General features: G+C 36.0%; 1 protein-coding gene across 1 annotated transcript in view; it reads left to right on the top strand.

The window, feature by feature from the left end:
- The window catches only part of LOC115422987 (forkhead box protein J3-like), a 331,117-nt gene that overhangs the window by 175,489 nt on the left and 143,188 nt on the right, over positions 1-12,440 (top strand). The window contains exon 6 of the mRNA XM_030139653.1: positions 11,906-12,007. Within this exon, the coding sequence (XP_029995513.1) occupies positions 11,906-12,007 (102 nt within the window). The remainder of the gene's footprint in view (positions 1-11,905; positions 12,008-12,440) is intronic.

Here is a 12,440-nt window from a genome sequence, read left to right as displayed (position 1 = left end):
CTGTCCAGTTTTGAGGCAATGAAAAAAACTGTTCCACTCAGTCCCATTGAAGTGCATGGACGCTGAGCGTCTACGGACAAATGCACTGAGCAGAGATCAAATGAGAAAACAGAGACACGGGAATGGAGGAGAAGTGAACAACATCGCGTCTGTTGATTTGTGATAAAGCTGATTCTGAACGAACTCGTCTGTGAGATGAACGTGTTCTAACACATTTGTAGTCAATGAAATGTCAACACAACCGAACATATTTAACCATTTAATTTTCGTAATTTTAGAGGAAGCCGGGCTTCCCTTGCAGTCTGTGAGAAATCGCCACTGTTCAGAAGTTATTCTAAATATTTTAGATCAGTAGACGTTTTTTGTTGGCAGTTGCTGTTTGGGTTTTTATGGTTTAAAATATCAGATCTTTGATAAAACATTGAGATGCGTATCACATCGGCCTCGGCGACGTACGCGTTAGCTGTTTTCCTTAAGAGCAGCTCTTCACATCACACTTCTGTGATTGTTCATCTGCCGTTGATTGTGTCCATCTCCTCCCTCTTCGCCGGTTCTGTACATTAATCCTCGTCTTTCCCTCTCTCTCTCTCTGTGTTTGTCTCCACTCTTTGCTCCTCTCTCCTTGTTTTGCTGTCGCCTCTTCCTCCTCCTCCTCCTCCTCTTCCTCCTTGTCTCTTGGGAAGTCAGGCAGTCGTGCAGCAGAAAAGTGCACAATCACAGTTGCTCGGAGGATGAATTGAGGTAAATAGGAGTGAAAAAGGGATAAACAGGGAAGAAGTAAGGAACAGAGGGGGTAAAAAAAAAAAGTGCGAGAAGGGAAGAAAAAGACATCAAGGTAAAAGAGAACAGAGATGGAAAAAGTCAAGCTGCAAGGGGAAGAAGGGAAAAAGAAGTAAGAGGGAGGAGGGAGAGGCTTGTGTTCCAGTTAATTACCACAGAAGGCCCCGGGGCTGCCGTTAGACATATTTTCTTCACCAACGATTTTTTTTATTACAAACATTAATTAATTCAGAGCCTTGTCATCTCGTCTTACATGGATGGGCCCTTCGACCCCTTTTCTTACGCCTCACTTACATCGCTGGCAGACACACTGTGGGCTGTCACATGGGCTAAGGACAAACACGGAGGTTTTAAGTGCTAAGATTTATAGCTGTGTTACCGTCTGGGAAAGAAAAAAAAAAAAAAGAAAAGAAGAAAAAATAAGGTGGGCTAAATATGTCGCAGCGTTTCATGGGGGTTTTGTTGCACCTAGGCTACACAGTCAAAGTCTTTAAAGATTCCTCATGACGGCGGCTGTGCAAATGAAAAGATTTTGAAGTTTCCAACGCGGCTAAACGTCAGCCGCATAAACGCATTGTGTAAATGTGTCGACAGCAAGTGTAGTTTTTAGTACCTGCGACTGCGGTGCCCTGAGCATAATCACCCTCTTTCATTTCCTGTCTGCCCGTCTATCTGTCTGTCACCGCTCAATTATCTCTCCACCTATTCTTCCCTGTCTTTCCTCTTCTTCCTCAAGCCTCCCCTCACTTCTCTCCTCACCTCTCTGTTGTCTTCTCCACAAGGGAACCGACAACCCGTTTCCCTAGGAGTTTATCATAAATTAAAGATTGCATTGTTACCAACCAATCCTCTTACTGTAAGCAGTTTTGGAAGGCAGGCAAGCTGTCTTGAACCCTGAAAGGAGTCAGACAAGGGGAAAAAAAAAAAAAATATTGTCCTCATTTTTTTCCTTTTTTTTTTTTTTTTTTCAGTCAATTTAACCCCTCGTCGATCTTTGAACACGTCTTATATCCTCGCACTAATTTAACTCTAGCTCCTCGGAAAGACAAGAGAAAATGAACCGCTGAATATATTTTCGATATATTTGTGATTAATGCATAAGGACAGCTTGATTTATCGCATCCGGAGCGAGTGACGTGTCCACTTTCCGCAGTTTAAACCAAGCCTGAACTAGTTCGTGTCGTCGGAGCCCGAGGTCTTGTGGTGATTCAGGAGGCTCAGTGCGGAACCATGAACTTTAAGCGTTCAGGGTTTTTCCATAACCTTTTGTCACATTTAATTTGCTTCTTCATTTTTACTGTCACTCTTCCCTGCATATTCCCAATCAGCGGAGAACATGTTTGAAATACTTATGCATATTAATTAAAAAGGCAAGAAAGCAGTTGTGCACTTACTTATTTGTTTGCTTAGCGAGCATCAGGGTGGAAGAAACAAAGGAAAATGTAACACCAACACTGACCTTTTATTGCAATTTAGGTGTATTTATAAACCATTAGTCAATAAAAGATTAACTGTTCGTGCAGATTCGGTTTATCTGAAGAACAGAACATGTTTAATAAAATGCTCTACTGCATAGGGATGCACCGATATATTAATTAGACAGTGGTATCAGTTGATATCAGATGCCTTTTTACTGATGGCAGTGGCAGATATTGATCTTTTGTGTTATATTAAAGGGTTTTTGTAAGTTTTAATCTGTTTTCATTAAAAGATAATATGATGAAGGGATAAAAGAAAGTAACATTATTATCAGTGTTGTAAATCAGTCCAAACATCATTTTAAAGGGGCTGTTCTGAGTATTTTTTGTACTTTTAAATATGAAAAAAATTACCTAAAAGTATCTTTTCTGTTTAGAACAGTGTTTTTCAACCTTGGGGTCGGGACCCCATGTGTGGTCGCCTGGAATTCAAATGGGGTCGCCTGGAAGTTCTAGTAATTGATAAAAAAAAAAAAAAAAAAAAACCTTACTAATAAAAAAAATAAAATATATGGTGAGTTGACAGACACAATCCCAATCCATAAAAGACATGACAAACTGTGAAGCTGAAACTGAAGCACTGTGGTTCTGTTTATCTGTCAAATGTTCATTGTGGTCGGTTTCAGATAATGCAGCTCTTTCATAATTCATAGTTTGAGTTCTTGTTTGTTCAGGATTAATTGTCAGCCTTGTAAATCCAAGCTGGACTGACTGTACATATCCTGACCAAGGAAAATCCAATTCTCACTTTGTGCAGTAATCTACACCTGGCTTTTCTGCCTCCGTCCATAATAATATACATTATATAGACTAAATATCATCTAAAATTAAAGTTTATTTGAAACATAGTATAGCAAACTATTACATGATCAAAAACAAATTAATTTTAGCAACAACAAAAAAAAAAGTCTCCGTTTTGAATGTCTGGAGTCACCAGAAATTTGTGATGTTAAAATGAGGTCATGAGCCAAAAAAGGTTGGGAACCATTGGTTTAGAATAAAGAGCTGTGAAGTTCTGCCAAAGATGCCCATGTATTACATTGTAGAACTAGAAAAGCACTTGGAGAGCGCAGACCTCCGCCAAGGCATATCAGCCCCCCCCCCCCCCAATCACCACCAAAATGTAATCATTTCTTCCTTGTGCCAGTATCAACATGTCCTGAAAATTTCATCAAAATCCTTCCGTAACTTTTTGAGGTATCTTGCTAACAGACAGACAAACAAACCGACAAACCCCAAAAACATAACCTCCGCCGTTCTTTCACGGAGGTAAATATGATCTGAATTTATTTACACCACATGTGACCACTAGAGGGTGTAGTGAGTCACTCTGTTGGTCTCCCATGATGAGGAAAACTAACACCACGGGGCCTAAAGCATTAGGAAGTGACCAGATGGGATGAGAACCATTAAGAAACAACTTTTAGAGTCAAGGAAAAGAAAATATACAAATAGAATATCTGTTTATATAGAAAACATATATATACAGTTGTGGAAAAAATTGTTAGACTATCAAAAGTCATCAAAAACAATGGTTATGCAATCAATAATAATAATAATAATACATCGGTTTTATATAGTGCTTTTCTAAGTACTCAAAGACGCTTTACAATAAACAACCAAGGGACAAATATACATACAACGGGTAAACACATAAGAAGTTAATACTAAATGGTAATCAATCAAGTACTAACTCCTGTGTGTATCATGTGACAAAAAAAGACAGAAAAGAAAACATGGAATGCCTAAAAGCACTGTTTTTGTCAGTACAATGCCATAGATATTGATGTCAGAACTGAAGTGATTTTGGTTATTTTCAAGAAAACCATGGAAAATGGATAGATATCAGCTCTGAAATTAAACGCTTATGACAGTGGTTCCCAACTTTTTTTGGCTCATGACTCCATTTTAACATCACAAATTTCTGGCGACCCCAGATATTCGAAACAGAGACTTTTTTTTTTTGGCTAAAATTAATTTGTTTTTGATCATGTAATAGTTTGCTATACTATGTTTCAAATAAACGCTAATTTTAGATGACATTTAGTCTATATAATGTATATTATTATGGACGGAGGCAGTAAAGCCAGGTGTAGATTACTACACAAAGTGAGAATTGGATTTTCCTTGGTCAGGATATGTACAATCAGTCCAGCTTGGATTTACAAGGCTGACAATTAATACTGAACAAACAAGAACTCAAACTATGAATTATGAAAGAGCTGCAGCATCTGAAACTGACCACAATGAACATTTGACAGATAAACAGAACCACAGGGCTTCAGTTTCAGACTCAGTTTGTCATGTCTTTTATAGATTGGGAGTGTCTCTGTCAACTCACCATATATTTTTTATTAGACAATATCAATTACTAAAAATTTCAGGCGACCCCATTTGAATTCCAGGCGATTGGGGTCCTGACTCCGAGGCTGAAAAACACAGGGTTATGAGCTACTTTTGTTGTTATCATTATATTTGTTCAAACAAATGTACCTTTAGTTGTACCAGGCATTAAAATGAACAAGAAATTGAAGAAAACAAGGGGTGGTCTAATAATTTTTTTCACGACTGTATGTGTATATAAAAATAGACTTGATGATGCCATAATACAGATGTGTGAAAACAATGAGCTTTATTCTTTATTCAGTGAGTGGTACAGTGTGTGGATACATAGTGTTAATTTTTTGTGGTTTTAGTAAAATTAAATGTGTACTGGTCTGAGGCTTCCCACTGCTGTTAATAGTTTAGAGCACAGGTGTCAAACATGCGGCCCGGGGGCCAAATCTGGCCCACCAAAGGGTCCAGTCCGGCCCTTGGGATGAATTTGTGAAATGCAAAAATTACACTGAAGATATTAACAATCCTTTTAGTTCAGGTTCCACATTCAGACCAAAATACTTTCATAATAACACATAAATAATGACAATTCCAAATTTTTCTCTTTGTAAATGTAAATATTTTCATATATTTACACTAAAACAAAGTATAATTTCGTAAAAAATTTGAATAACCTGAACAAATATGAACAACCTGAAATGTCTTAAGAGAAATAAGAACAATTTAAACAGTTTTCTGTCTGTTATTAAATGTTTTGTGTGTTTGTAGACCAACTATGATCTGTAAGTTATAATGTACATGTGTAAATGATAAACTGAGACATAATATTGTTAAAATGACACTAATTTTTTTCAGTTTGTTCATGTTATTCACATCTTTTGAAAGGATAGTTTGTAGATGTAAACCTTTTCATAATGTAAATTTACTTTTTCTCTCTAAAACAGCGAAAAGTTTGGAGTTGATATTATTTATATATTATTATGTTATAATTTTACTGGTTTGGCCCACTTCAGATCAAATGTAGCTGAATGTGGCCCCTGGACTGAAATGAGTTTGACACCCCTGGTTTAGAGTATCAATAGTTCATAGAATTCCTTTAAATATCTGCATCAGTATTGGCTAAAGATTGTACAATTGGTGCATCCTAAATTCAGAAGCAATATGCAAGAAAAGATTATTTTCATTCTCAATGAATCTGGCATTTACTGTTAAAAAGTGAAAGAGTGTTTCCAAAAAACCCAAGCTGACATCCTTAAATGTCTTCTTAGGGCTGCAAACCACAGATACTCAGTTTACTGTCACAGAGGAGGAAGGAAACCAGAGAAAATTCACATTTAAGAAGCTCAAATAAGAGAATTTTCACTCAAACTGAGCAAAGATCAAATAGTTGTTGGCTAAATTTAATAGATGACAACTAACTGATTTATCTTTGCAGCTTTAAAGACGTCACGTATATAAGAATGCAGCATAGACACGAATAAGAGAAAATAAATGAGTTAATAAGAGCATAGACCGTCTAGAAAAGACTCAACTCAAGATGCAGTTGCACAAGGAACAAATAAAATGCGAACAAGAAGCAGCAAGTGTTGATGTTAAAGGCTGAAGAAAACGGACAGCAGTCAACTATTCATCTGCTGCACACTGATTCCATTATACGTTGTGTAAATATTAACAGTCTCCACAGGGGGTTCCGATTCACTGATTTAAATCAATGGACTAAGTGTATTATTGTCTATAAAGACATATCAATAAAAAACAGCTTGAATTTGGCCACAGCTCGCAGAAATCACAGCTCAAAGCTTGTCTGTATTAGAAAAGCCCAATTTGACACATTAAATATACAGACAAATATGAACTATTTATTTATTTATTTATTTATTTATTTATTTATTAGGATCCCCATTAGCTGATGCAATACATCAACTACTCTTCCTGGGGTCCTCCCATTCCAGACAAACATACAGTATCCATTTCCAAGCATAAAAACAATGTGATTCACCCTTATATTTCCTTCTTAAGAAAACTCAATAGTCAAACAAAACAACATAAACAATAATAGCAATACTACAAGATCAAATTAAAACCAACACGAACAAATAAACAAACAAACAAAAACTAAGTAATTATATTAACTCTTTCATGCATAAATTATGAGAACCTTAGTCAAGATTTTTATTGAGTGTTTTTATTCCTTCTTAGGCATGAAAAACAAAATAGTGATCAAGTTTTTTTTCTCATGGAGTTGCAAAAATGTCCATGCATTTAATTTTTAAAGTAAAAAAATGTATTTGAAATATCAGAAAGTGAGATGAAAACAATGAAATAAAAACATTTTAATGCTGTTAATCTGATGTTTTCTCACATTTAACATATTCTAATGCTAGTTACAGGGTGGGGAAGCAAAATTTACAATGAACATTTAGTTGTTTTTTCTCAGCAGGCACTACGTCAATTGTTTTGAAACCAAACATATATTGATGTCATAATCATACCTAACACTATTATCCATACCTTTTCAGAAACTTTTGCCCATATGAGTAATCAGGAAAGCAAACGTCAAAGAGTGTGTGATTTGCTGAATGCACTCGTCACACCAAAGGAGATTTCAAAAATAGTTGGAGTGTCCATAAAGACTGTTTAGAATGGAAAGAAGAGAATGACTATGAGCAAAACTATTACGAGAAAGTCTGGAAGTGGAGGAAGCAACAAAAAACATACCAAAGCTTTTATTAAAGCTCTCAAATCCAAAATCCTAAAGGATCCAAACAAATCCATGAGAAAAATGGCAATTGAACTTGAGGTAGACAACAAGAGCGTTAGAAATGCAGTAAAATATGATCTGAAGTTAAAATCTTACACAAGAACACCAAAACACTTGTTTACAACAGCAACAAATCCAACTTTAGCAATTTTTGGGAATCATGTTTATGGCCGCCTTCTAGCCCAGATCTAAACCCTCTGGATTCTGCTATTTGGGGCGTTTTAGAACATGCTACCAATAGAACATCACACAGCAATGTCGACTTTCTTAAAGATACTATTAAAGAAGAATGGGAGAAGTTGTCACCCGAATATTTGAGGAACACTTGCGCAAGTTTCAGGAAGCGTGTGAAGGCAGTTATTGAGAAAGAAGGAGGACACATAGAATAAAAACATTTTCTATTATGTCCATTTTCTTGTGGCAAATAAATTCTCATGACTTTCAATAAACTAATTGGTCATACACTGTCTTTCAATCCCTGCCTCAAAATATTGTAAATTTTGCTTCCCCACCCTGTATTACTCACGTCATGGAGACGATATGCATAAAAAACAAAAAAAAAAAACTTTCTGTCTGACAAATAACAATTGATTTACACTAAAACATATTACTCCGGATCAGGTTTATCAAGAACAGAAAAGTTACAGTAATGGGATGAAGTGAAGTGTATGGGATGATGCATAAGTGTCCACTGTGTTGGCTGATATGGAACTAAAACAACAAAACCCATGAATACACAAGAGAACAGCTGGAGAAGAACTGTCCACTGTAGTGACCAGTACGCATGAAAGGGTTAAATAAATAAACCTAATTCTAATTGTGTGTGTGTGTGTACATGCATTTGCTAAGTGTGTTGGTCGTCTTAGGTATTACCCCCCGGATGAGTTCAGGCTGAAGGGGTATTGTAATAATTTTGTCGTCTGTCCATTCAATGACATAATCGCATTATCTGAAGAATACATTGAGATATTGGCACCAAATTTATACTGTGGATCAGAGTCCTGCACCGGGTTGGGTACCCCTAAAAAACATGCAGGGACGGGAAAAAAAAAAAAAAAAAAAAGAACTGGCATGGGTAAAATTAAACAAAATGCGAGTGGGTAGTGGGCAAGGAAGTGGAAAAATAAAAGAAGATACGTGGATTAAAATAATTTGCAGGACATTTAATGATGATGGTCGTCTAATTTCACCGTGGTTGATCCACAGTTGGTTTGTTTTATTGTGAAGTGAGATTCACCTCTGTTTACATCCAAACACAGATGTCATTAAGCACCACATATACTACAAACAAGAAGTTAAGGATATTTCTTTTTTTTGTCTTTTTTTAGCTTATTAGCTTACCGGCCAATAGGCTGTAAGCTACTGTCGTCACGCGGCGTCCGGTGTCGCCGTATGTTGTCCGTTACGAAACTTTCAGTCGTCGTCTTCTTCGAAACTACAATTCCGATTGACTTCAAACTTGGTATACAGCTTCTTTATGATGATGTCAACGAAATCTGGATCTGATTCTGGATTTGGTGCAACTTTGAAACATTTCCTCGTAATAACAGATAGGAAGTGGATCGATGCAATAACTCAGTAAATATAAATGATATCCAGTGTAAATTTCTACAGTCCAGCCCTGATGGGGAGATGACCAAAACATAATGTCCACATGCTGATCAGGATCTTCTTCTGGATCCGGGAACTTACGGAAAATTTAACATGGACTCTTATGGGGAAAACATTCAGTTGTCTTCTTCTCCCAAACTCCAGTTCTGATTGACTTCAAACTTGGTATACAGCTTCTGTATGATGATGTCAACACAAGGTATTGAAATTATTACCTCCGCCAAGGAGGTTATGTTTTTGCCAGGGTTTGTTTGTTTGTCTGTTTGTCTGTTTGTTTGTTTGTTTGTCTGTCCGTTAGTGTGCAACATAACTCAAAAAGTTATGGACAGATTTGGATGAAATTTTCAGGGTTTGTTGGAAATGGGATAAGGAAGAAATGATTAAATTTTGGTGGTGATCAGGGGTGGGGGGGGCCCACGGGGGGGGGGCACTGATCAGCCTTGGCGGAGGTCTGCGCTCTCCGAGTGCTTCTAGTTTCGATCTGGATCTGATTCTGGATTTGGTGCCACTTTGAAAAATTTCCCCATTATAAGAGATAGGAAGTGGATTGATCCAATAAATCAGTATCAATGATATCAAGTTGGAATTTGAATTTTTTACAGATCTGATTGGAATATGACCAAAACATGGGCTATTTCTGTAATAGAATAAATACACAGAACTGGGTGATAATAAATGGCATCTGGATACATTTCCCAAAGCTTTGAATTTGGCCGGTAAGCTACAGGGCCATTGGTCCTATTTTTTGTTTTTTTTTTTCCATTTGATTCAGATCAGATTCAGATTCAAGTTTATTTGTCATTTCATCATATAAAAATACACAGAAACGAAATATTGTACTCAGGTCCCTGACTGTCAGCAGCATTTAGTAAAAATAGTATAAGTTCCTGATAAAATAATAAAAATAATAAAATACTGATATATATATATATATATATATATATATATATATATATATATATATATATATTAAAAAAAAAGGAAATTATTTGTAAATAAAATTATGTATGGTCATTAAAAAAATGTTTTCATTCAATTCACACACAAAAAAGTAAAAACCGCTGTGCAAGAATCCCAACTGAAAAAAATAGCCCAAAAATTAAATAATCTTTAAATTTTTATGTAGTGTATTAGAGATTTAATGATGGAGTGTGTTTTAGCCAAAAATAAAGCCCTTTAAAGTGAGTTACTGTGTAGACGATGTGTTTAATCACGGGTCGGGTTGGGTTGTGGGTTTAATGTACACGGGTAAAAGCGGGTGCGGATTAGACTTGTCAAAAAATGCGGGTAGCGGGTCAGGTTGCAGTACTTGGAAAAGTGGACCCGTGCAGGACTCTGCTGTGGATGCATCTGGACATGGAGCAGAAGATTGTTGAAGATAGGTGACAATGACCTACTTTTTCAAGATCAAATGGCCTTGTGTATATCATATATCATATATCTGGAACAAACTACCAGAAAATATCAGGTCTGATGAGAGTCTGAGTTCTTTTAAATCAAGTTTAAAGACTCCCCTGTTCACTGCTGCCTTTGACTAAAAGGCTTTTTACTTTTTAAATTTTATATTCTCCTTCGAAACTCTGCACTGCAACTCTTACTTTAACCCTTTCATGCATAGTGGTCACTACAGTGGACAGTTATTCTACAGTTTTACTCTTGTATATTCATGGGTTTTGTTGTTTTAGTTCCATATCAACCAACACAGTGGACACTTATGCACCATCTCATAAACTGCAATTCATACCATTACTGTAACTTTGCTGTTCTTGGTTGGTTCTTGAGTGGAAATCAATTGTTAATATTTATTTTTTGCATATTATCCCCATGAAGTGAGTAATAACTAGTATTAGAATATGTTAAAATGTGAGAAAACATCAGATTAGCTGCATTAAACATGGTTTCATTTCACTGTTTTCATATCACTTTATGATATTGGGTTTTAAATACATGTTTTTTTGCTTCAAGAATAAAATTCATGGTGTAGCTGAGTGGACATTTTTGTAACTCCATGAAAAACAGGCTGATTTAAAAAAAATTCAATCACATTGGGTTTTTTTTTCATGCCTAAAGAGGAATAAAAACACTCAGGAAAAAAATTTGATTAAGGTTCTCATAATGCGTGCATGAAAGGGTTAATATATGTGTGTTTTTATGTTTTTGGATTTTATGTGTTGTTTTCTTACTTGCTGTTTTTAATCACCTTTTACATGTTTCTTTTATAAAGTTTTAAATGTGTTTCTTTTTCCCTTGTCGTCGTATTTCAGTGTCATGTGTGAAGCACCTTGAATTGCCTTGTTGCTGAAATGTGCGATAGAAATAAACTTGCCTTGCCTTGTGCAGTTATAATATCGGAGTGCTTTCAAATATAAATATGTATGTGATGAATTTTACACAAAGACAATCTAATTCAAATTATAGGGTAGAAACTTTCAACAGAATCTTACATTATATTTTGGCTGAAGGGTATTAAAAGGGTGCAGCACGTTCTGTTTGTCTGTTGGTATCAGCAGCTCAGGGAAAACAAAGGTCACATGACTTTAAATGCCCCAAAGACACACCTTCACACAGCTGGTTTTTGCATCATGGTGATTGAAAAATAGTGTGTTAATTGTCAAGTGTCATTTCTTTTACATTTGATCTTTTCACACTCACATCCTGCTTTACTGGTTCTGGGTTTAGTTCCCTGCAGTACGAAAAAAAACAAACAAAACACCTTTCTCTGCAGTTTTAGAGGACCATAAATGCTAATAAAATAATATGATGACTGATAGAATATGTTTTATTTAGATTAAAAACTGTGCTGTGCATCTTTATTGACTGTTCACAGGCCTGAGTTGTTTTTCCTATGCTGAAAAAGCACTTTCTCTCTTTTTTTTTTTTTTTTTTTTTCTAACAAGAGCAAAGTTTCTGATCCATTTGTTGTCTCCTGTACTTCCAGGCGTCGACTCCATACAGCCTGGAGTCGGAGTCTCTGAGGATGGACTGCATCATGTCAGGAGGGGCATCGCCCACTCTGGCAATCAACGCTGTAACCAACAAGGTAGGACCCACACCGAGGAATGGATGTGTTGAATTATTAATACTGTGGCTCCTCGACTTTTTAGCTTGAGACCAAAAGATAAACATCATGTCTCCTTGGGACCCAAATATAAGAAATTACGTCATCTGTTATCTGATTTCTACAGTTTGATCAATTTGTGCACCTTGGAAACAGTTTAGAGTAAATGCACTTTCCTGGAGTGTCAGAATGTCAAGCACAGATAAAAAGATGACGTTAAGACTTCACGTCGAACAAATAATTTTAGTTAGCGATGATGTGCTGCTTTCTACAGCTAATGGTCAAAATGTAGCAAACAGTTATGAAAAAGCGTAAAAGCTTTTTTTTTTTTTTTTTTTTTTTAATTTATTAAGAAGGAAAAACAATATATGATGCAGGCTAATGTCATTCATTTTGTCATCTGTTAAAGCAATTA

This window comes from Sphaeramia orbicularis, chromosome 7, assembly GCF_902148855.1.
Source record: "Sphaeramia orbicularis chromosome 7, fSphaOr1.1, whole genome shotgun sequence".
Lineage (NCBI taxonomy): Eukaryota > Metazoa > Chordata > Actinopteri > Kurtiformes > Apogonidae > Sphaeramia > Sphaeramia orbicularis.
This window is presented reverse-complemented; position numbering and strand designations above follow the sequence as displayed.